The sequence below is a fragment of the Ovis canadensis genome, chromosome 8 (genome assembly GCF_042477335.2).
Source record: "Ovis canadensis isolate MfBH-ARS-UI-01 breed Bighorn chromosome 8, ARS-UI_OviCan_v2, whole genome shotgun sequence".
Taxonomy (NCBI): Eukaryota; Metazoa; Chordata; class Mammalia; order Artiodactyla; family Bovidae; genus Ovis; species Ovis canadensis.
In genome coordinates, this window is record NC_091252.1 from 58,518,434 (window position 1) to 58,543,296 (window position 24,863).

The window sequence follows — 24,863 nt, forward strand, 5'->3', positions numbered from 1 at the left end:
TGTTGAGTTTTAAGCCAACTTTTTCACTGTCCTCTTCCACTTTCATCAAGAGGCTCTTTAGTTTTTCTTCGCTTTCTGCCATAAGTGTGGTATCATCTGCATATCTGAGGTTATTGATATTTCTCCCAGCAATCTTGATTCCAGCTTGTGCTTCATCTAGTCCAGCATTTCTCGTGATGTACTCTGCATATAAGTTAAATAAGCAGGGTGACAATATACAGCCTTGACATACTCCTTTTCCTATTTGGAACCAGTCTGTTGTTCCATGTCCAGTTCTAACTGTTGCTTCCTGACCTGCATATAGGTTTCTCAAGAGGCAGGTCAGGTGCTCCGGAATTCCCATCTCTTTCAGAATTTTCCACACTTTACTGTGATCCACACAGTCAAAGGCTTTAGCATAGTCTGTAAAGCAGAAATAGATGTTTTTCTGGAACTCTCTTGCTTTTTCCATGATCCAGTGGATGTTGGCAATTTGATCTCTGGTTCCTCTGCCTTTTCTAAAACCAGCTTGAACATCTGGAAGTTCACGGTTCACATATTGTTGAAGCCTGCCTTCGAGAATTTTGAGCATTACTTTACTAGCGTGTGAGATGAGTGCAATTGTGCAATAGTTTGAGCATTCTTTGGCATTGCCTTTCTTTGGGATTGGAATGAAAACTGACCTTTTCCAGTCCTGTGGCCGTGGCTGAGTTTTCCAAATTTGCTGGCGTATCGAGTGAAACACTTTCACAGCATCATCTTTGAGGATTTGAAATAGCTCAATTGGAATTCCATCATCTCCACTAGCTTTGTTCGTAGTGATGCTTCCTAAGGCCCACTTGAGAAACTTTGAATAAATGTTACTTGTTGTCTGGACTTGTGGAGACAGTGGGGGAAAGAGAGGGTGGGATGAGCCAAGAGAGTAGCACTTCCATATCTCCACTACCATGTGTGAAATAGACAGCTAGTGGGAGGCCGCTGTACAGCACAGGGGGCTCAGCTCAGTGCTCTGTGACACCTACAGGGGTAAGAAGGGAGTGGGGGGCAGGAATGAGGCTAAAAGGAGGGGATATATGTATAGGTATAGCTGATTCACGTTGCTATGCAGCAGAAACTAATACAGGATTGTAAAGCAATTAAAAAATTAAAGAAAATTTATTTTAATGTTACCCGTTCTCAAGATAGTCCTGGATGTCATGTTTTGTTTTCTTTTTAATCTAATTAATACCCACCAAGCAGGGAAGATGTACCCATGTTCAGCAGCTCCCATCACCTACACCATAAAGGCCAGGTTCCTCAACAAGATGCACTGTGCTGTCTGTGACTCAATCTGCGCCTCTAGTGTCACCTTCCACTCCCTTCCTGGAACTGGACCCCCAATAAAATCTAACTGGGTGCACTTCCCCCAGCCCCATCTCCTGCCGTTTGCACCTCTGTGTTCCTGCCTCGGCTGTGTCTCCTATACCTGGGACAGTCCTCGACTGTTTTCTTATCTGTGTCTTTTGTTCCTTAAGAGTCAGGTTACTGTCTCCTCCTAGAAGCCCCTTTCCTGAGTCTTTGGTGAGGCTGAGTCTCTGTCCTCGGAGCCCTTTCTGACTTCATACTTCTCACGTTAGTCTTGCATTATCTGTGTAGCTGTCTGTCTCCTCAATCCCGGCCCTAGACTGTAGATTCCTCATGACAAGGGCAGTCTTGACAATCTCTGAGTCTCCAGTGCAAGCCCACTGAAGCCTCTCAAGAAATGTCTGTTGCTCTAAAATGTATCGGAAATTGTGACTGAGTCCTGGGATTGAAAACTCCTTCTTTTTTCAAATTTTTCTTTAATGTTGTTCTACCAACAACAACGACGAGGCTTCCCAGGTGGCACTAGTGGTAAAGAACCCTCCTGCCAATGCAGGAAATGTCAGAAATCCAGATTCCATTCCTGGGCTGGAAAGATCCCCTGGAGGAGGGCATGGCAACCCACTTCAGTATTCTTGCCTGGAGAATCCCATGGGCAGAGGGGCCTGGAGGGCTACAATCCATGGGGTCCCAAAGAGTTGGACACAGCTGAGCTACTGAGCACATACATGTAACAACAGCAACAAAAATGTTTAATTTAAGCTGACATCAGGAAGCCAGATACTGCTGCTGGTGAGTGTGGGTCTTCTGGAAGCCTTCTTGGCTTAGCTGGGTACTCAGGCGAGGCTGGGCCTGCTGGGGATAAGCCGTCGAGCCTTAAGCATATGCCTATGGTAATTCTGGCCCTGTGCTCTTTTCCAGGTACAGGAATAAATCTAATCACCCATATTTGAGAAATGCCTGATTTTTTGTAGTTGGCTCTCTTCTCTGTGTACTTGTGTCGTATTGAACAAATTGAAAAAGACTAAGCCACACACCCAGCAGAAACTTAGAGCTCTGTGCTGATATTGCTCAGCTGAAACCGAAGGGCATCTCCTAGTTCTCCCCTTGCCTTTTTGGAAACCCCTTGAATAATGTGCTACCTTCCCCGTGGAATGCGAGTATCACGTGTTCATCCACAGTACACCTGTGACTTAAAGCATCTTGCTGTTAACTGAGGCCTGGATTTGTACGGCCTTTCCTGCAGAGAGCCAAAACACTGCCACAGGGAGCATTTCATTTTCTTCCTTCTAGAAAGTGGCCCAGGACGTGTTGCAGGTCGGTGGGTGTGGAGGGGTAGGTGACTTGGCCAAGAAGATGCAGCAGAATTGAGACCGAGATCCTTTCCCGGGATGGTGTTGCCTCTCAGTTTGCTGAGTTGCAGGTCCGGGGAAGGAGGTCCAAGTTGCACAGCTACTGGTGTAAGATGTCCTTTCCTCGGGAGCCCTCCGGATGTGTTTTATTCCGTACCTCCACTTCCACCAGCCCCCTGGGGGGCGGTGTCCACAGGCTGGTCCCGCCCACTCACTCCCACTGGTCTCCCTCATGGTTCTCACTCTGCTTTTGCAAACTCACAAAATGTATTTCTCTCTCGAGTTGCACGTGTACATCTGTTTATTTTTCATCTTTAAAACATGTTTTCTTGATAAATTTATAAATATTTTAGCAGGTGCCCTTTCCCCGTGTAAATCTCTATCTCCGACACACACGCCCACACTGCCTGCCAGATTGCATTCATGTTTCAGCACGTGCAGCTCCCATGTAGGAGACCCCGTGGTCACATGTTCGCCTCACTGTCCTCTCGCTGTCTCTTGCTCGATCTCTGGCTCTCTCTCTTCCCTCTTCCCTCTCTCTTTCTCATCCTCTCTCATCCACTCCTCAGCCCTCAGCATACCCTTGCAAAGGGTCAGGACTCACTTCACACCCATTCAGATGTCCTGTTTCTCCATCCATTTCACAGCAGTGCGTCTCAGGGAGATTCCTTATGTTCTGTCCTTACACAGATAATTATGACCACATTCATCTCTCTGATAGGGTGATGAATTTTAGTAACACTAGAGTCTATATGGCATTTTCTCTGAGGAGAACATCTCAGAACCCTGGGCTAGTACACTAAGCTTGTCTTAGCACCTCTGTGGGCACTTTCCATGTCCAGAGAGACTGGGTACTTGAGACTAACTACACAGTCCTCAGCCATCGTAAGAGGACCGGTTGTGTTTAGTCTGTCTGCTGCAAAGGCTAAGAGTGTGCTGATATAGGGTGAACCATAAGGAACTGCAGTGGTTGAATTTTTTTTTGCAATTTTTATGTGTTTTTTTTTTTTAAATAGACTTGTTTTTTAGAGAAGTTTTAGGTTCACAGAAAAATTGAAGGGAAAATAAGAGTTCCCACCTGCTCCTTCCCTCTGCTCACTCATAGTCTTCTCAGAGTGGTGTGTTTGTTCCAGTGGGTGAGTCTGTATTGATAAATTGCAATCACTCAAAGTTCATAATTTACCTTAGGGCTCACTCGATGTTGGATGTTCTGTGGGTTTGGACAAATGTATAATGATACACATTTGCTGTGACGGTGACGTGTTGCATGCCCTAAAAATCCTGTGTTTCAGTTACTCTTACCTCCCTCCCCAACCCCTACCCCTGGCAGACAGTGATCTTTTTGTGTCTCTATGCTGCTACTGCTGCTAAGTTGCTTCAGTCGTGTCTGACTCTGTGCGACCCCATAGACAGCAGCCCACCAGGCTCCCCAGTCCCTGGGACTCTCCAGGCAAGAACACTGGGTTGCCATTTCCTTCTCCAATGCATGAAAGTGAAAAGTGAAAGTGAATTCGCTCAGTCGTGTCCGACTCTTAGCAACCCCATGGACTGCAGCCCACCAGGCTCCTCCATCCATGGGATTTTCCAGGCAAGAGTACTGGAGTGGGGTGCCATTGCCTTCTCGGTGTGTCTCTATAGTTTTGCCTTTTTACAAAATGTCTTATAGTTGGAATTGGTCAGCTAAATTATTTTTGACCTTCAGAAATCAAACCCTAATGTATCTAGGGGAGATTTTCAACTATAAAGTTGGGAACTGAAGAGATTTCCAGTCGATTCTCTTCAAACCCCAAATACCAGGAAACTGGAACCTTGACTGTCTACAGTTTTCTGGTGGGTGGAGACTTTGCTGGTTGCTTGGCCAGGACTTCCCTGGTGGCTCATCTGATGAAGAATCTACCTGCAATTGGGGAGACCTGGGTTCAATCCCTGGGTTGGGAGGATCCCCTGGAGAAGGGAACAGCTACCTACTCCAGTATTCTGGCCTGGAGAATTCCATGGACTGTATAGCCCATGGGGCTGCAAAGAGTCAGACAAGACTGAGCAACTTTCACTTTTACCTTTTTGGCTAAGTCTCAGAGAAGGATGAAGAGCTGCCACAGGGAAGGTGTCATGGATGCTGGCACATCTCAGTGGGCTGCTCAGATGGGAGACATGGCGAAAATATGGGTCCTGGCTCCCTGGATAGGGAGCTTTTAGGTTTCTAGATTCTGACCTAGTCATTCATGAATGCATGTGTGCCAAGTTGCTTCAGTTATGTCCAACTCTTTGCAACCCCATGGATTGTAACCCACCAGGCTCCTCTGTCCATGGGAATTGTCCAGGCAGGAATACTAGAGTGAGTTGCAATGCCCTCCTCCAGGGGATCTTTCTGACATAGGGTTCGAACCTATGTCTCCTGTGGCTCCTGCATTGCAGGCAGATTCTTTACCACTGAGGCACTGGGGAAGCCCCAGTCACTCTTGAGTTACACTCTAATGTAGGATGCAAAAAACTGAAGTAGGAACCCCCCACAGAACACAGGGTCTCAGCTCCTCCCATTCAGGCTGGATCAGGTCTCCTCTTTTTCCTGTCTTATCCAGGTGTGTGAGAAAGAGAAGCTGTTGTCAGAGAGGAATCAGCTGAAAGCATGCATGGGAGAACTGCTGGACAACTTCTCTTGCCTCTCCCAGGAAGTCTGCCGAGACATCCAGAGCCCCGAGCAGATCCAGGCCCTGCATCGGTACTGCCCTGTCCTCAGACCCGTGGGTCTTCCCACAGCCCCCAGTATTAACCCCGCGCCCCTGAGCGTGGAGCAGAACCTTGCCGCCCCTCAGTGCGCGGTGGGGGAAAGTGCACCCTGCTGCTTGGAGCAGGGGGCAGCGGCCCCTGGCCCACCCTGGGCCCCCAGCAACGCCTCAGAGAACTGTACTTCTGCTCGGAGGCTGGAAGGCACTGACCCAGGGACCTTCTCTGAGAGAGGGCCTCCCCTGGAACCCAGGAGCCAAACGGTGACCGTGGACTTCTGCCAGGAAATGACTGATAAGTGTACAACGGATGAGCAACCCAGGAAAGATTACGCCCAGTGACGGCCTGCCCCCGAATTCTCAGCCCTCTCCCACACAGGTGTCCTTGGGTCAGCTTGCAGTGCTGTTCGCCTGTCGTCTGGAAGAACCGAGAAGGAATCTGGTGCACACTACAGCGGTCTTAGCAGCAATACTGTTTCTTAGTATTCTCTCCTCCCTTCAAGCAGGAGCGACATATAGTTACCTTCACAATGGTGCTACCCCTTGTTCAGGCAAGGAAAGACGACAGTGGCAATGCTGTCTGTCTGTGGGTTCATTTCAGTCTTTACAGGGATAGACTATAACACCTCTAGGACCCAACCACGGATTTCTTTTCTCAGTGGCCCATGTCACAAACCCTATCTCAGGAATTTCTTCTGAATGTTCAACTTTTTTCATGGAAGACAGCTTCTATACACATCAAAGTTTTATAGCTAGACTGTACATATTATATATATAATATATATGAAATATATTATCTCTCTCCATATGCAAAAGTCCTGCATGCCTCAATTTTCTCATCCTAAAACTGGAAACTTGGTTTCTTGTTTATAAACAGGTTCCAACATTCCTCTTCTTTTGTCTCTGATGCTAGAACCGGTTTGTAACTGTTAACCTGGTCATTTTTCTTGCTTCACAGTTCAAGTTGTGCTTATTTATGGACAGAATTCAGTGTTGGAAGCTTTCTTTGACATTTTATTTCAGATCTTTTATTTTTTGTTGGTTTGGTTTGATTTGGGCACTGTCAGATGGCACCAGTTGAGTATCGTGGGTTGTTTTTTTTTTTTTTTTTTGCGGATACTGTACAGTCAAGGTCAACTTTGCCACTTGCACTGAGTTTTGGGTCAAACCTATTTTCTTAAATGAAGTTGTCACTTCAGTATAACTCAAGTAAACTGTATATTCTTTGCTCTTACTTCAAAAAGTAAAACAGCTAATTAAAAAAAAAAAGCACTCAGGTGATAATTATGTAGGAAAAACAATCTTGCCAAATAATGAATTCATCCTAGGATGTAGACAATAATCTGCTTGAATATTTTTATATCTCACCTCCTCCCCACCTTTTCCTAAGCAAAGTTAAAATGCAGAGAGTTCAGAGTTGATGTTCAGATTTCTAAGTGGGGAAAGAGTTTGGACATCTCACTGGAAAGTGCATTGAAACAGCAGGAATCGTGATGTTATACCGGAACTCCTAGATACCAAGTTAGAACTGGTTTCTCAGCCAGGGAGTAGGTCCCATTCATTTCAACACTGCCCCAGGCCTCTGCCTGCTCTGGATGTATAGGACAAGTAGGAACTTCTCCTTCAAAGGACTTGGCTGCTTGGCCACCCAGCCCCAGACCTGCCTCCCCCGGGACTCACCTGAGGGGGTTTGAGTCATCGCCCTGGGGGTCCCACCTTTAAATGACTGTCCTGGGGTTAATGCCGCTGGCCCCGCCCAAGTAGGAGAGAGCAGGACAGTTGTAGCCTGAAGTCTGTTCCTGGCGCAGACAAAAGCATTTCTTTCTTCCTTCTTTTTCCAAATGCTTTAAGTTGCATTCTGAGGTTTTCCCACCAATTCTCTTGGTCTGAAGGCAGATTTCATTCTGAGGCTTTGGACACGATGCGTCCAGGAGCCCTACCTGCCCCTTACCCCCACCACGCACCTCCCTACTCTCTCCTAATGATGATTTTCTTCTTTTGCTGCAAAACTAGTTGGCTTGCAACCCACAGAGAGCGGCTTCCCTTGGCTCAGGGGGTGTGTGGGCCCCTGGCTGCGTTTACAGGAAGGGGTGCAGACCCCTTGAAGCCTGTGCTGGGGGAGAGGTCAGCACCCCCTCTCCTGTGGGTCCTTCAGCTCGGCTGCGGGGAGGAGTCCCGAACAGTTTAATGTGGGGATGGGGTGGTGGGCCGTGGGGACTAGATGGTTGATTTTGTTTCTTCATTTGTGCCATTGTTTGGACGATATTAAAGCTGCATGTGAAAGGGGAAATTAGTATATGATGTAGGCGAAAAGTGAAATCATAGTAACATGTTTTAGTATTATTAACTTTTTTCTGTACAAATATTAGTGCTAAATGTTTAAGTATGTATGAATGCCAGAAATTTGTTGGTTCATGCGGTAGGGTTTAAAAAAAAAAAAAAGGCTTTTCTTTGAAAATAGTTCCACTTTTAGAACCTGCCTCTGGGTTTTTGTTTTTTTCTCGTGTGTGTGTGTGTGTGTGTGTGTGTGTGTGTGTGTGTTTGCACTTGTCTAAGATACATTTTTCTCCTGCTCTGAGTCGAAGCTACGGTTTCTGTTGTGGCTGTTGGAATTTCTTGGCCTAGTTCTGTGCTTCTCTGTGAGGTTTGCCTTTGGGGAAACTGGGGACAGCTCTCATTTAAACTCAATGTGAATGCCGTGATCCATCATAGGTGTGTGTTCTGGTGGAAGAGTTGGCTAAAAGGTGTTTTTTGGTTTTTTGTTTTTTTTTTTTTGGTTTTTTAACTCTCTTGCTGCCTTTTTTAAGTGACCTCCTCTTCTTTTAAAATAGGAATGTTTTCTGCTCATATCATAACCAGGTCCAAACTGGCTCATTGCTGTGAATGACCCTGGTACCCACTCATGTGCATCTGGTCGTCTTGACCCCGTTCTGGACACCCCCCTTTCCTTTGTCCTGTGCTGGGGTGGGGGTTTCCTGTATTTCTCTCCCCCCAACTCAGCCCATGGCCTCCTCTGGCCAGCCCCTGCCTCAAATGTCTTCCTCTTCCCTAACCACACCCTCACCACGCCTACCATGGGAACCAGTTAAAAACACTGCTGGAGAAACTGTCTTTCAATTTCTTGGAGATTTGAACAAGTTGTTGGAATTTGGTTCACTGTCCACCAGAAACAGCAACTGGCTTTTTTCAGTTGTTGATGTGACCTGTCTGTGTCTCTTACTGGTCTGAACCATGTGCTTGTCAAGATTATTTCCAGGTTGATTCAAAGGGAAGACTAGCTGAGAACCACGGTCCAAGTTGCCTCAAGTGGAGTTTTAAAACCAGCCTGTCTCCTTTTCCTGGGATCCATTAATGCAACCCGAGTCTTTTATGAAAGAGAAAAACAAGTTAATAGCAAGGAATAGTGTTTGTGTGGAATGGTGACATCTAGTTATACCATTAAGGTTCTGTCCTTACAGATATAAAGAACTCTGGCATTTATATTCCAGCCATGAAATGTTCAGGAGGGTCCTTGTGACAGGAAATTGTGTCTCCAAGTGGCCGGGGTAGGCATGGGCTGCTGCAGCAGGGACAGTGGAGGTGGTCCTGTGGCTACTTAACATCTGCCTAAAACTAGTCGTCCCCTTGGATCTGCCTTTTTTCTACTTGCGTCTCCAGATAACCTCACTTCGTTCAGATTGGTCCGGCTTGGGCAGGTGCATGCTTTGCTGTATATGTCTGTTTCTCTGCGTTATCTGGGGGTGCCTTGAATAAAATAACTTCATGACATACTGATTCTGGAACAAAACCATGGCAAAAACAAACAAAAAAAAAGCTGGAAAAGTGACTAGGCCACCTGCTCCTCCTCTTCTGGGTTCCCTTATTAATGACTCAGGCATCAGAGGTGATGCTGCCGTAGGGAAGGGTATTTTGTATAGTGTACAAGTAATTTATTAACTGTATTTCTAAAGGTATGCTGCTTTTAAGATGCACTATGATTTTGGATTTAATCCTTGTGTTGCTTTCCCAAGGAAGTAAAAAAAAAAAAAAAAGAAGGCTGATGATTAGTATGTCAGCTGCCACTTCTCCTTGAAAAGGAAGGCAGGGACCAGCGACAGAATTCACATGAGGGGACTTCTAAAAACCAGGTGGGCACACTGAAGTCCAGTGCTATTGTCAGGAGGTCTAAACCTACACTTTCTCTCTAAATGCTTTATGATTGCCATTGAAGAAGAAGAAATGAACAAAGGCGTGAAAATACACAGCTTTGAAGAACCCACTTGCCCCTTCAAGCTCATCCATGTGCTAGATTATGTAGCATAATCCTCTCAAAATGAGTAAAAGCCTGCAAAGCTCTTTAGACTCCCTATTGGTTCCCTAGCTCTGTACATTATACCCCATTTCAACTAGGAGCCACTTAATAAATGACTTCAAACTGCACCACTAGTACTTAACATTTGTTGGAGGAGTTGCTGATCAAGAGGGCAAAAAGAATGAAGTTTTGTTCTCAAATCAGTATAAATAGGCAAAGAAACACAATTTTTTTTTTTAAAGAATAAAGCTATTCACTGAATCATGAGTTAGTCTTTCTTCCCCAAATTGAGGATTTTGCTGTGGGTTCCATTACTGGCAAGTCAGTGCTCAGTGGGAATTTGTGCAGGCATTCTGTGTGCCTAGAGGCATTCTGTGTGTAAGCTGTGTGTGCCGAATACTGCCCAAGCTATCTCCTGACCCAAGCATCAAAGACGGATGCTGCAGAATAAAATGTATTTGTACACAAATAGTGTGTGCAAGCAGTCTTTGTACATAGAAAAAACCTATTGCGGCAGATGGAGGATAAATTATTCTACTGACGGTGCAAAAACATTTCTTGCAAAGAAAAGTAAGTGTATAGTATTTTCCTAAACTCCACCTTGGGAGATAGTATTTATAGCAAATGAGTATCAATGCATTTTCATTGTCATATGACAAGGATGCTGCCATGTTGCGAAGAAAACCCACTCGGTTGCAGAGGCCCACCTTCATAGCTCTGGTTTCCTGTTGCGACACGGTGTGTGCGTTTCAGTCTCCAGCAATGGACAACCAACCTTGGCTTTCCTTTCCATTCCCGTGGACTGACCTCAGATAACACAGTGGCCTCCTTAGACACAGAAGTGCACCCAGAGTATGCATTTGAGGTAGACTCAACTGCAGCACCAGACGCTCCTGTGGGGACAGGAAAGAGTGAAGGGATTTGGACAAAGAGGGTTTTTCTTCCTACAGTTTGATGCTAAGTCTTCTACCAAAACATGCCTGGAGGCAGAGGGGTGACCTCCACCTGAGTCCTAACAATGCATTGTGCACGTGTGAATGCTGAGAGGCCCATTCACGCCCCGATGTAAAGACCTGCCGCTTCTAGTGAGTGATCCGGACGCTTCCACGGGTGGGCGTTCAGGAGCCTCGGGTGCTGGTTGGACACGGTGAGCCATTCAAGACAAGTGCCACCTTTGCTTGTGAGGTCCTATGGGCCTGTGAGAATTTGTTCCAGAACCAGTCTAATGCAAGTGCACCTCCAATCTATGCCTTACAAACTCCAGAGGCCATTTTCAAAACAGGGTTTTCTCAGTGTATGCAAGGGGCTACTGCCCCTCTCCTCTTCCTCCCCAGGTCGAACAATACGGACAGTTTTCACACATATCTACCTGTATAACCCTCTGTACCTCTCATAACTGGTCAACGACTGTAACAGGTTACATCAGGTGTTTTTCTACATACTTTTTACACAAATTCTATGCGATTAATGTAACTTAATTCAATGCATCATTTTGTTGTACTAGTTCTTAGGCTTGTCTTTTTATTTCCTAAGTGATTGTGGTTTTTTCTTGTGGTTTTTATTGTAAAAATGAAATGGCTGTTGATGCTTATTCTCTGTAACTAAGAATTTTTACCTTTTTTTGGGAAAAAAAAAAGCATTGCTATGAACTAATGAATTGAAACTTCATTTACTCATTGTAAATACACTATTGTGCAAAAAAAAAATTCACTCGATTGAATTGCTAGTGTTAACTGAATTTTGTCTAGACACCATTTCTGTTGATGAAATAAAGACATATCATCACGCATTGTAAACTGATTTTCTCTGATCCCTGTGTTGGAGATTATAGAGCCAGAGGCCTTCAGAACTGTTTCGTTCGAGAGAGGCCATGCCTCTTCCTTGTTCGGGCCCTTACCTAAGAAAGTAAAAGTGAAGTCGCCCAGTCATATCCGACTCTTTGCAACCCCATGGACTGTAGCCTATCAGGCTCGTCTGTCCATGGGATTTTCCAGGCAAGAGTGCTGGAGTGGATTGCCATTTCCTTCTCCAGGGGATCTTCCCGACCCAGGAAATGAACCCAGGTCTCCTGCATTGCAGGCAGATGCTTTACCATCTGAGCCACCAGGGAAGCCTCGGGCCCTTACCTGCTACCTGATTAATCTGATAAGAAATCTTAAAAATGTGATAATGCTAATGGGATTCTTCAATTCTCCATTTAAAGAATCCCTAATACCTTTGAGAGTAGACAAAAGGCACTAAACCCAGTTTCCTGGTTTTGATGTTGTGCTATTATTATGCAGAGTCACCTTTGGGGGAAGCTGGGTGAAGAATATTGTTTCTTACTAAAGCATGTGAATCTATATCTCATAGTAATAGGTTTAAGTGAAAATAAAAAGCTGAATGAATGCAAATGGGAAAAGGAAAAACCAATGCTGGATACAGTGAATTGCAGGGCAGAGAGTTTAGAATTGTGGTTAGGGCAGAAATACAGCTAAGCCAGAAAAGAATATTTGATCACTTGAGTCTGAATTTTGCTGTAAAGGGAAGGCGAGATACTGAATGGTGGGCATCCCAGATGACCTTAGTACGCTGGACTCATGAGTGGTCTGGCAGTGAGGATGGAGTCACATGATAGCAGGAGATAGCAGAGCTGCTGGGATCTGAGCTTCTGAAAGTGCCCAACTCCATTAGCCAGATGGGAAAACAGAAATTACCAGCTGCCAAACTCCACTCCCTCCATGGGCTCCCCGCTGAGTCAGAGCTTCAGGGAGTATCTAACAGGATTAGCAAATGTTCTCGGTTGTGAAATCACCATGGTCCAAACATCTCAGGTGCCAGTTCAGTTCAGCTGCTGTCGTGTCTGACTCTTTGCGACCCCATGGACTGCAGCACGCCAGGCCTCCCTGTCCATCCCCAACTCCTGGAGTTTACTCAAACTCATGTCCATTGAGTTGGCGATGCCATCCAACCATCTCATCCTCTGTCGTCCCCTTCTCCTCCTGCCTTCAATCTTTCCCAGCATCAGGGTCTTTTCAAATGAGTCTGTTCTTTGCATCAGGTGTTAGAGGTTAAGAAAAGAGTCCTTTGCCTGAAGGCATGAAGTTATTCAGTCCATTCTGGGGAAAGGGTTGGTCATGATTCCAAAATTCTCTGTAGGAAAACCTGTTCATTTAGAACCAACGATTATTTGCACTTTCCACCTGACTTTAGGGCTTGTGGCAGGGAATGACCACTGTGGTTTGATACAGAATAAGGCTCTTAAATCCTGCAGAAGGGAAGCATTCAAACACCACCCAGCCCCAGATGGACAGCAGTCATTCTCTTTCCTACTTTGTTTTCTTAAATTAATTAATCTGGCTGCATCTGGTCTTGTAGCACGAAGGATCTTTCTAGTTGTGACATACAGGGTCATATTTTTTTTTAATTGTGGTATGTGGGATCTACTTTTCTGACGGGTCAAACCCAGGCCTCCTGCATTGGGGACATGGAGTAAGGGAAGTCCCTCTCTCCCCTGCTTTGAATCCGCACCTTAGGTGTGAATCGAATCTACTTCTAGAGCACAGTGGGGAATCTGTCTGCCTTCTCCCTGCCAGCAGGTCTAGTGCATGTTGTTTGGAAAACACTGAGCAGTTCTTGGAAATAGTTCTAGAACTTTTCGCTCTTCTGCAGCTCATCACCCCAGCCCCTCAGTTAGGATACATTACCATGACTGTGCTGCATGTCCGCCACAAGCTTGTGATGGTGTCCAGAGTGGAATGGGCTTCCAATTCTCTGCACTGAGCACCTCTGTCTTCCTGGCATAAATAAATATACTTCCTGGTATCGGGGAATCAAGGTCCAGAGAGACGGAGAAAGCTGCACTTCCCACATCCCATTATGAAAGTGTCTTTCCTTTCATTTGAATCAAGAGCATCATCCCTTCTGTTCCCTCCCCTACCCCTGCTCCTACATATCTGGATATTTACTTGCTGCTGAAGATCTATCTGTTCAACCAGAAAGAGGCAGGGCTGTTTCTTCGTGGCTAGTTTTCCTTCTCTCCCCTTGAAGACAAGTGTACCCCTGAGGCACTGACTTTCATCCTAAAGCAATGGCTGGAAACCTTCAGAGATACAGCAGCATTTGCTGGAAGCATTGCATTTTACACTGTGTCATTTTATTTTTTTTAAATCTCTATTTGTGCAGTACAGTTCATGACCTGATAAAGGATTTGGAGAGTGAAGAAAATTTAAATTACAAAAAAAGCGGGGGGGCGGGGGTGCAGGAGAAGTGGAGAACAGTGCCGTGTAGGCTTCTGAGTCTCTCATAATTAATGTGTTGACAAGAAAGGACAGGACACCAGGGAATAAGGAATAGACTGGAGAGTTGGAAGTGATGGGTAGTGTCTGGTCTTTGGCATCTATACATAAACATATGTTCGCTCAACCACCATGGGGCTACATACTGGGCATCCAAGATTTAAAATGCACAGACTTACCCTTCAAGTTTTCATAGGCTAGTTGAGGAGACAGATGTGTCAATAAAGCATTGTGCAGGGGCTGCTGATGGTTATGGGTGAGAGAGAGCACGGGGAGTATGGGCCTTAAAGTAACAAGATTTGGGTTTGAATTCCAGCTGTAAAGCAAGGACTTCAGCCAGAATTTAGCTATGGGGCAAGTTACTTGAGCTCTCTCAGCCTTCTCTGATCTATAAAAGGGGGACAAACAACAACTTTACACAGTTGTATAGGTCATAGATAATGTGACTTAAGCACCTGGAATATGGAATGCCCCTGAAAATGGCACCTAATTGGGCTTGGCCCTGGTGTCATTTTCATCCTCCTGGTCTTCACAGACTCTTCTACCAACTCCCTGCAGAAAAGACTGAACACTTATTCACATTTCCACACCTCATTTCCTCCTCTGCAAACTCAGAACAGAGAAGACTCAGGAGCCAGTTGGGCTAGAAGCATAGACCAGCCCGTCAGTGCTGAGCTCCCTTCTGCAACACCCCAGGCAGTTATCCAGGATAGCATTCTCCAGAGAGACAGAACCAATGGGAGATTTTATTAGAGAGACAGATACAGGTTGATTGATTGATTGACTGGATGATTTGTTGGTTGGTATTGGTGCATACAATTATGGAGGCTAAGAAATTTCACAATCTAGACCTTTTGTTAGCTGGAGGCCCAGGGAAGCCAGTGGTATAGTTTTGAGAGCTGTAGAGTCAATGATGTAAGTCCCAGTCCAAGGGAGAAGACTGACATTCCAGCTCAAGTAGAGAAAGCAAATTTATCCTTCCTCAACCTTTTTATTCTGTGCAGGCTCTCAACAGACTGGCTGCTGGTCCGTCACACTGGGAGGGCAATCTGCTTTATTCAGAGAGTACAGGAGATACCAGGAGGGAGGGAATGAACGTGAGGCAGGAGCCAGCCCTTGAAGGCTCCACGTGCAGGCTAAGGAGTGCGGATTTTGTGCCTTTGGAACAAACTGATTCTCCTGATAACCTGAAACCTTTGTTAGAAGGTATGTGGCCAGAGATAGGAGACTCTGGCCATGAGACGGAGGATGGAGGAGCTAAGTGTCTCCTGCCTTGGGAATTCACCCTACCTTTATGATTCTCAGAACTCAGCCAACCAGCCTTACAGATTGGAGAGTTAGTAGAATCACAGCCATCTGGGCCTCAGTGCTCTATAAATGTTCAGTGCCTTCTGCTGGATGGCTCGGGACCCCTGGGAGGGTGGGGTGCAGGAGGAAGTGGTGCCAACTCCAGTCTCTCCTCTGGAGGTCAGTAATGAGATCCCACCAGCACCTGTTGGCCCACAGTCATGGTATCACCACTGATGATGTGTGAGTCCAACAGAAGGATAAAGTCGTGCGATGCCACTGTTCACCAGTGTTGTCATCAATATTTTATGTCATAGCATGTAGGTACGAAGATGCAGCTGCTTCATCCCCAAGAAAGGAGCTGATGAGAGGAAGAAAACAAAAAGCTCCCCTCCTATCTCCCGTGTACAGACAGGAAGCATGCTGAGCCCAGGCTGCAGGCAGAGCTCCCAGGCTGCTCTGGACCCATGTTCAAGGGTCCAAACTGCTGCTGCTGCAGAGTTGGCTGCTGGCCGGGAGGGTAGTACATCCCACTTCTCCTCCCTTCAGGCAGCAGCTCTGGCCCCTAGATTTTCTCTGATGGAATATAGTGCCTCCCTGGTGAGGCATCAGATCAACTTCAGGAAGTGTAGCCAAGTAGGGCAGTGAGAGGCTGACCTCAGAGGTCAGGGGGCCCAGCTGGGAGCTTCTGATGCAGAGCCACTGCCTGACCAGGGGTTCCAGAGGGGATGGTTCTGAGTTTCTCCTGCAGTTTGAGCTCACAGACATACAACTTTTATTTCACAGATGCCAGCTCTCTCCTGGGTTCATTTTTTCTGATCCCAGGCATGGATTATTTTTTCATAATAGATGAAAGTTCTAGAAGCATGTTCTGAAACAAAACGAACAAAATAGACTCAGAAGGGCTAGTAAAAGCTAGTCCCGCCCACCCACCCAAGACTCTGTGTGTGTCACAAATATCCCAAATCCAAACAAAATGCTCTGCAGAAGATAGTCCCCTCCCCGCATCACCCCAGAGAAGAATGTCCAGGTAAGAGGTTCTGTTGCCAGACAGCATTGCAGCATAAGATCTGAATCCCACTTGCCATCTCCTGTTCCTCTTCCAGTTGTGCTTGTTGTGTCCAAAATCCAGGTCTAAAACTAAAAGGCCAACCTTTTCCTAATCTCCATCTTTGTCCCCTCCACAACTAACCAGAGTTCCTGACTTTGCAATAATGTGGAATGGGAACATGGATCCAAACGTAGATGATTCATTTTGTTATAATCTATCCTAAAAATATGCTACAGTTAGGCTGACTGTAATGCAGGAGACCTGGGTTTGATCCCTGGGTCGGGAAGATCCCCTAGAGAAGGGAATGGCTACCCACTCCAGTATTCTTGCCTGGAGAATTCCATGGACAGAGGATCCTGGAGGGCTACAGTCCATGGCTCACAAAGAGTTGGATATGACTGAATGACTATCACTTTCACAGGGAGAGCAGGAAGCAGCAATGGGAAAAGGAACTTGGGTTGGGTCAGACAAGTTTCGGGTAAAATTCCAGCTCATTCAGTAAATATTCGTTTATGTTCCTGCTGTGTCCCAAAGACTGTGGTTTACCACATCCTAATTGCATGACGTGGACAAGTCATCTACTTCCTTATTCTTAAATGGGAATAATCACAGGGTCACAATGAGGAAACCCATGGCAGTGTCTAGACCAGAATCAGGGACTCCATAAAATGGGAGACTTTCTCCCTCTTCTTTAGATTCTTTGGCAACTAATATATTATAGAAAACTTCTCTAGTAAGAGGTTCAATAAATTATAACAGTCAACCCTCCAAACATCCATCTAATTACCCGTGTTGATAATGCTGTGTCAAAAAAGACCTTCTCAAATGAGGCAAAGAACCTAGAAGTCACAGAGATTTTAGATTTAGTACAATATCAAAAGTTTAAAGACACCGTACACAACGATAAGAAATAAGCAGACTGGGAGAAAATCTTACAATACGTATATTGACAAGGCATTAATATAATACCATAAAAGAGCTCCTAGAAATCAGAGGAAAAACAAATATCTCAACAGAAAAATAGACAAGGATAATTCATGATAGAAATACAGATGGCTAATAAACATAGGAACAACTTTACTAGTGATCATGGAAATTCGAAGTAAAACAAAGGAAAACATTTCTAGTTTATCAGACTGAGGATGGGGGGGGATAGATAATGTCTGAGTGTGGAGAAAAAGTGCTAGTGTGCTGGAAAGAGGATAAATTGGCATAGTCCTTCCTGAGCAAAAATTGGCAGCATCTATCAAAATGTAAAATATGCATGCCTCTTAAACCAATAATTCCACTTCTAGGTACCTATCAAAGTATGTATGAAACATTCATTGCAACATTGTTTGCAGTAGAAAAAAGTTAGAATGGCCAAGTTGTCATTAAGTATCTTATGGTTCACCTAGCTCATGGAAAAGCATGAAGCATATCCAACTGAGGCATCTCCATGGGTACTGAAATGAAGAGTTTCTGAGACATCTCATTAATTAAGCAAAAGCAAATGGCAGAGACATCGCTATAGCAGGATCACATTTACATTTTTGAAAACATATAACAAATATATGTGGACATATATTTGTACTCCAAGACAGATTATGAATGCAGTGAGGGAGGTAGGGGAACACAGCCCGTGCTGTTCACAGTGATGGCCTTTGGTGGAGGGAAATGGGAATTGAGTCCAGGTGAGAGTGAGAGATGAACCCTCACATAGGTTCACATTTTACTTGGTGTTCTTTTATACTGATTGAATGTTTTTCAATGAACATGTATACTTTAATTTGAAAACTAAGAAAAAAGAAAAAGATTCTTCTTTCAAACCATTAATAGTAGTATCCCTGGAGTGAGTCACTCCCCTCTTACTTGAGCACTATGCAAGCCTCCGAGATGGTCTCTCTGACTGCACTCTTATCCCGTCTTGGGCCATTTGGGCTGCTATAGAAAAAAAATACCCTAAACTGGGGAAAAATGTAGGGACTTCTCTGGCAGTCCAGTGATTAACAATCCACCTTCCAGTGCAGGGAACGTGAATTTGATCTCTGGTTGGGCAACTAAGATCCCACATGCCTCGGAGCAACTAAGCTCACACGCAGAAACTACTGAGCCAGCATGCCACAACTGGAGAGAAGCCCAAGTGCACAGTGAAAGATCCTGAGTGCCTAATGCAGCCAAAAATAAACAAATATGTAAAAACAAAAAGAGAATAGAAATGTATTGCTCCTATTTCTGGAGACTGGGGATTCTAAGACAAAGGCACTGGCAGATTCAGCGTCTGGTGTGAGCCTTCTTCCTGGCTCATAGATGGTCATCTTTTCATTGTACTCTCACATGGTGGATGGGCTAGGGAACTATCTGATGCTCTCTTTAAAAGGGCACTAATCCCATTCGAAAGGGCTCCATCCTTATGATCTAATTACCTCCCAAATATCCCACTTTCAAACACCATTGCACTGGGGGATAAGATTTCAATATACGAATCTAGGGGAGACAGACATTCAGACCACAGCATCTCTACAATAGACTTATTAGAAACAGTGATTTTAAAAATATATGTATCATGGGCTTCCATGGTAGTCCAGTGGTTAAGAATTCACCTGCCAATGCAGGGGACATGGGTTCAATCCCTGGTCTGGGAACAAAGATCCCATGAGCCCTGCAGCAACAAAGGCCATGTGCTGCAACTACTGAAGCCCACGTACCCAAGAGCCCATGTTCTGCAACAAGAGAAACCATTGCAATGAGAAGCCTGCACGCCACAACTTGAGAGCAGTCCCCACTCTCTATAACTAGAGGAAGCTCACACACAGCAACAAAGACCTAGTGCAGCCAAAAATAAATTAATTAATTAAATATATATATACATGTATGTACATATCAGACCACCACCATTCCTGTGCCATCCAACTCAAATTCCTTCCCATGGCTTATAAAGCCTGACATATCAGCTCTTGCCCATTCCAACCTCATCATCTCTAACTCTCCCCTCCATGATCACAGGCCAAGAGTGCTCCCTGGGACCTTAGCACACAGCTCACACCATCAGTCACACTGAGGTCCTTGGGTAGGTGGGGCAACACAGGCAGAGGGACTAGTAAGTACAAAGGTCCTCAGCACCTGGAGCTACAGGAGAGTGCTCTTTATCATCACTCTCAGTTGACTATTATATCTACTACTGCAGGCAGGAAACCCTCAGAAGAAATGGCGTAGCCATCATGGTCAACAAAAGAGTCCGAAATGCAGTACTTGGATGCAATCTCAAAAACGACAGAATGATCTCTGTTCGTTTCCAAGGCAAACCATTCAATATCACAGTAATCCAAGTCTATGCCCCAACCAGTAATGCTGAAGAAGCTGAAGTTGAACAGTTTTATGAAGACCTACAAGACCTTTTAGAACTAACACCCAAAAAAGATGTCCTTTTCATTATTGGGGACTGGAATGCAAAAGTAGGAAGTCAAGAAACACCTGGAGTAACAGGCAAATTTGGCCTTGGAATGCAGAATGAAGCAGGGCAAAGACTAATAGACTTTTGCCAAGAAAATGCACTGGTCATAGCAAACACCCTCTTCCAACAACACAAGAGAAGACTCTACACATGGACATCACCAGATGGTCAACACCGAAATCAGACTGATTATATTCTTTGCAGCCAAAGATGGAGAAGCTCTATGCAGTCAACAAAAACAAGATCAGGAGCTGACTGTGGCTCAGATCATGAACTCCTTATTACCAAATTCAGACTGAAATTGAAGAAAGTAGGGAAAACCGCTAGACCATTCAGGTATGACCTGATTGATTTGATTTATCAAATCCCTTAGGATTATACAGTGGAAGTGAGAAATAGATTTAAGGGCCTAGATCTGATAGATAGAGTGCCTGATGAACTATGGAATGAGATTCGTGACATTGTACAGGAGACAGGGATCAAGACCATCCCCATGGAAAAAAATGCAAAAAAGCAAAATGGCTGTCTGGGGAGGCCTTACAAATAGCTGTGAAAAGAAGAGAGGCGAAAAGCAAAGGAGAAAAGGAAAGATATACGCATCTGAATGCAGAGTTCCAAAGAATAGCAAGAAGAGATAAGAAAGCCTTCTTCAGCAATCAATGCAAGGAAATAGAGGAAAACAACAGAATGGGAAAGACTAGAGATCTCTTCAAGAAAATTAGAGATACCAAGGGAATATTTCATGCAAAGATAAAGGACAGAAATGGTACAGACCTAACAGAAGCAGAAGATATTAAGAAGAGGTGGCAAGAATACATGGAAGAACTGTACAAAAAAGATCTTCACGACCCAGATAATCAGAATGGTGTCATCACTCATCTAGAACCAGACATCCTGGAATGTGAAGTCAAGTGGACCTTAGAAAGCATCACTATGAACAAAGCTAGTGGAGGTGATGGAATTCCAGTTGAGCTATTTCAAATCCTGAAAGATGATGCTGTGAAAGTGCTGCACTTTATATGCCAGCACATTTGGAAAACTCAGCAGTGGCCACAGGACTGGAAAAGGTCAGTTTTCATTCCAATTCCAAAGGAAGGCAATGCAAAAGAATGCTCAAACTACCGCACAATTGCACTCATCTCACATGCTAGTAAAGTAATGCTCAAAATTCTCCAAGCCAGGCTTCAGCAATACATGAACCGTGAACTTCCAGATGTTCAAGCTGGTTTTAGAAAAGGCAGAGGAACCAGAGATCAAATGGCCAACATCTGCTGGATCATGGAAAAAGCAAGAGAGTTCCAGAAAAACATCTACTTCTGCTTTATTGACTATGCCAAAGCCTTTGACTGTGTGGATCACAATAAACTGTGGAAAATTCTGAAAGAGATGGGAATACCAGACCACCTGACCTGCCTCTTGAGAAATCTGTATGCAGGTCAGGAAGCAACAGTTAGAACTGGACATGGAACAACAGACTGGTTCTAAATAAGAAAAGGAGTACGTCAAGGCTGTATATTGTCACCCTGCTTATTTAACTTATATGCAGAGTACATCATGAGAAACGCTGGGCTGGAAGAAGCACAAGCTGGAATCAAGATTGCGGGGAAAAATATCAATAACCTCAGATATGCAGATGACACCACCCTTATGGCAGAAAGTGAAAAGGAACTAAAAAGCCTGTTGATGAAAGTGAAAGAGGAGAGTGAAAAAGTTGGCTTAAAGCTCAACATTCAGAAAACGAAGATCATGGCATCCGGTCCCATCACTTCATGGCAAATAGATGGGGAAACAGTGGAAACAGTGTCAGACTTTATTTTGGGGGGCTCCAAAATCACTGCAGATGGTGACTGCAGCCATGAAATTAAAAGATGCTTACTCCTTGGAAAAAACTTATGACCAACCTAGATAGCATATTCAAAAGCAGAGACATTACTTTGTCAACAAAGGTTCGTCTAGTCAAGGCTATGGTTTTTCCTGTGGTCATGTATGGATGTGAGAATTGGACTGTGAAGAAAGCTGAGCACTGAAGAATTGATGGTTTTGAACTGTGGTGTTGGAGAAGACTCTTGAGAGTCCCTTGGACTGCAAGGAGATCCAACCAGTCCATTCTGAAGGAGATCAGCCCTGGGTGTTCTTTGGAAAGAATGATGCTGAAGCTGAAACTCCAGTACTTTGGCCACCTCATGTGAAGAGTTGACTCACTGGAAAAGACTCTGATGTTGGGAGGGATTGGGGGCAGGAGGAGAAGGGGGTGACAGAGGATAAGATGGCTGGATGGCATCAGGGACTCGATGGACGTGAGTCTGAGTGAACTCCAGGAGTTGGTGATGGACAGGGAGGCCTGGCGTGCTGCGATTCATGGGGTCGCAAAGAGTCGGACACGACTGAGCGACTGAACTGAACTGAACATCACAAAAGATCAGAGGTGTTCACAGGGCAATCTTCCTAATGCCAAAATCTTCCTACTCTACAGTGGTAGTTCATATTGGAATCACTGGGGAGCTTTAAAAATATTGGTACTCAGGCTCTTTCTGCAGAGGTTCTTATTACACCATTTTTCAAATCTTCTCTGCAGATTTAAAGTGGAATTGGGCAATAGAATGAGTACTTCACAGCACCTCTGACAAGTGAAGGCATTCATTGATGAATGCCATTCCATACCCTCTCCATTACAGAGGGGAGCATGGGTTCCTAAAACTCAACCACTCTTCCTCCCCATGCTCACTGGGCCAGACTAAAAGGACTAAAAGTCTGCTCTCCATGCCCTATGAACTCCATCCTTAAAGAATCAAACTTGATAGAAACTTATTCAATAACCAACAGGCTTAGACTTGCAGAAACTACGGGATTTGAGTGGTGATGGCAAGCAAAATGTCTTGGAGTATAAATCATGGCTCTTACAGGTGGTTTTCCTGACCTTTTAAAATACAGTGGATTTCTTTTTCAGAACAATTCTCTGCAAGGGGAATGTGTGGCAAAGAAACTGTGGTCTCTACTTGATATCATTTTATTTGAAACACCAACTGCTACAATCAGAATGCATCTGATTGACCCTGAAAAATTCAGTTCTCTGGGACCTAATACAGTGTAAAAAACTGTTTATAGTCCATATATTGAAAGTGGATGCTCACAATCCTTTGCTTGATGCACTAATGTCTTTCCTTTTTTTGGCCACACCACGAGGCATGTGGGACCGAATTTCCCCGCCCCCTCTCCACCCCCACCCCCCCGAGATCAAACCCCTGCCCTGCACTGGAAGGTGCAGTCTTAACCACTGGCCACTGCGGAAGTCCCAACTGCTCTAATTTCTCATGAAAGCTCCCTCTGTTTGCAGTAAGTATGATGTGTCAGCCGCAGTGCTCTGGAGTTGACAGCTGTGACCTCAATCTCCAAGTCTCCCTACCATCTTGGGAGTGCAGTGGCCTGTCAACTCTGAAAGAGGCTTGGGGGAAAGTGACCATTAGTAGGAAAGCCCTGTGACTGGAGGCATTATTTATAATTCCTAGAAACATAACAAAGAAGAAAGGGGAAGATGAAAATAGAAAGAGGGCCTGTCACCCTCATCGTCTTTTCTCCAAGCTCTGCAGCACGGCCTGTCTCTCCCAAAAGATAATCTGAGATGAAGAAAATCTGTCTCAACTAAATGCTGCCATTCTTCCCTCAGTTCTCTGCCAATACAAAGGCTTCTCTCACATGGAAGGGGGTACGAGAAAGAAAATGATGAAAATTGTCATACTGGCTTCACAAATGCAGATAAGAAGCAGGGGCCACTGGCAAGATTACTCTAAGATGGTGAATCTCAACCCTGGTGGCATATTGCAATCACCAAGGGAGTTTTAAAAACATTGATCCTGCATCCCATCTCCAGAGCTTCCGGTTTAATTGGAATTGGATGGGTCCTGGGCTGGAGATTTTTTTTTTAAGCTCCAGATGACTAACTCAAGCCAGAGTTGAAAACCCCCCATAATTTGGCATAGAGTTCCAAGAACCCATACAATGATCCTAAATATAATCAACCTCCTGAGAAGATGGCTGGTCACTGACAAGAAATGAGTATAAGTTTGAAAAAAAAAAAGCATTTTGGGAAAAAGTCTTGGTAGGATGATTCCTTCTCAAGTTAAGGCATTAGTGTAGTAACAAAATATCTCTAAATTCATAGAAGATATGAAACTGGTGTAGAGGGATTCAATTATTATTAACACAAAGAATGAAACAAAGGAAAAAGCAAATGTATGGGCTCAACAAACCAAATCAGCTGAGAAGTTCCCCTATTAACATGGGGGATTTTTCTTTTTAATGGGAAAAAAAAAGTTCTTAGAAGCAAGCAGTGGGTAAAACATGAGTCACTCTTTTTTCCAGAATCAAGAAGAATCCACAGTAAATATCCATTGTGCCCTATGATAGCCAAGGAATGTTTATTCCATTGTGGCTTTTCAGAGAACAGAACTAAAATCAATACAATATTGATTTTAGTCTTTGTGGAATATGTCACAAATGTTTGCATATGACTTTTAAATGCCAGAATTATTAAAACAATGGAGCATACCCTCCTTCCTTAGTGAGACAAGGGCAACTCAAGGTTACAAATGATCCCTTCTCTGATTTTTATTTTCCATATTATGTTATAAAGTGCAACTCCATTCCAAGCACTCCTCTGTTACACACTGTCTAGCACTATGGGTTCTCCATTGCCTCCCTGCAAAGCTTCCATTCCCCCTTCTCCAGTCTTCTTTATCTCTGAAGTTTTCCTTACTACACTGTGCTCCAGACACACATGGCCCCCAGACAGCTCTGCTTTATCACACCTCTCAGCTTTTGTCCATGTTCTCCTTGTACTGAGATAGCCTTCTTCCATGTACCCCAGTCCTCACAGGTCTAGAGAAACTCATATCTCAAGACTCAGTTCAAAAGTAATTTCAACTATAAAGCTTTTCCTGACCTGTCTGTAAAGAACTGACCTCTCCTTCTTTTGCTCACTAGCCCCTCTAACGTGCACATTTCACTTGATCATTTATATGTTTACCCAATTTCCCATACAGGCTCAGAGAGCTTTGATGGCAGAGATGGTGATTCATTTATATACCAGGACTTATAAGACTAATCGATAGAAAGTTTTCAATAAGCTTATT

General features: G+C 44.5%; 1 protein-coding gene across 3 annotated transcripts in view; it reads left to right on the plus strand.

Moving 5' to 3' along the window:
• Window positions 1–9,163, plus strand: part of BACH2 (BTB domain and CNC homolog 2) — a 385,266-nt gene extending 376,103 nt beyond the window's left edge. For all 3 annotated transcript variants that reach the window (XM_069598267.1, XM_069598266.1, XM_069598268.1), the window contains one exon: window positions 5,252–9,163. In XM_069598267.1, the coding sequence (XP_069454368.1) occupies window positions 5,252–5,737 (486 nt within the window). In that variant the 3' untranslated portion in view covers window positions 5,738–9,163. The remainder of the gene's footprint in view (window positions 1–5,251) is intronic.
• Window positions 9,164–24,863: the final 15,700 nt, after the last annotated feature.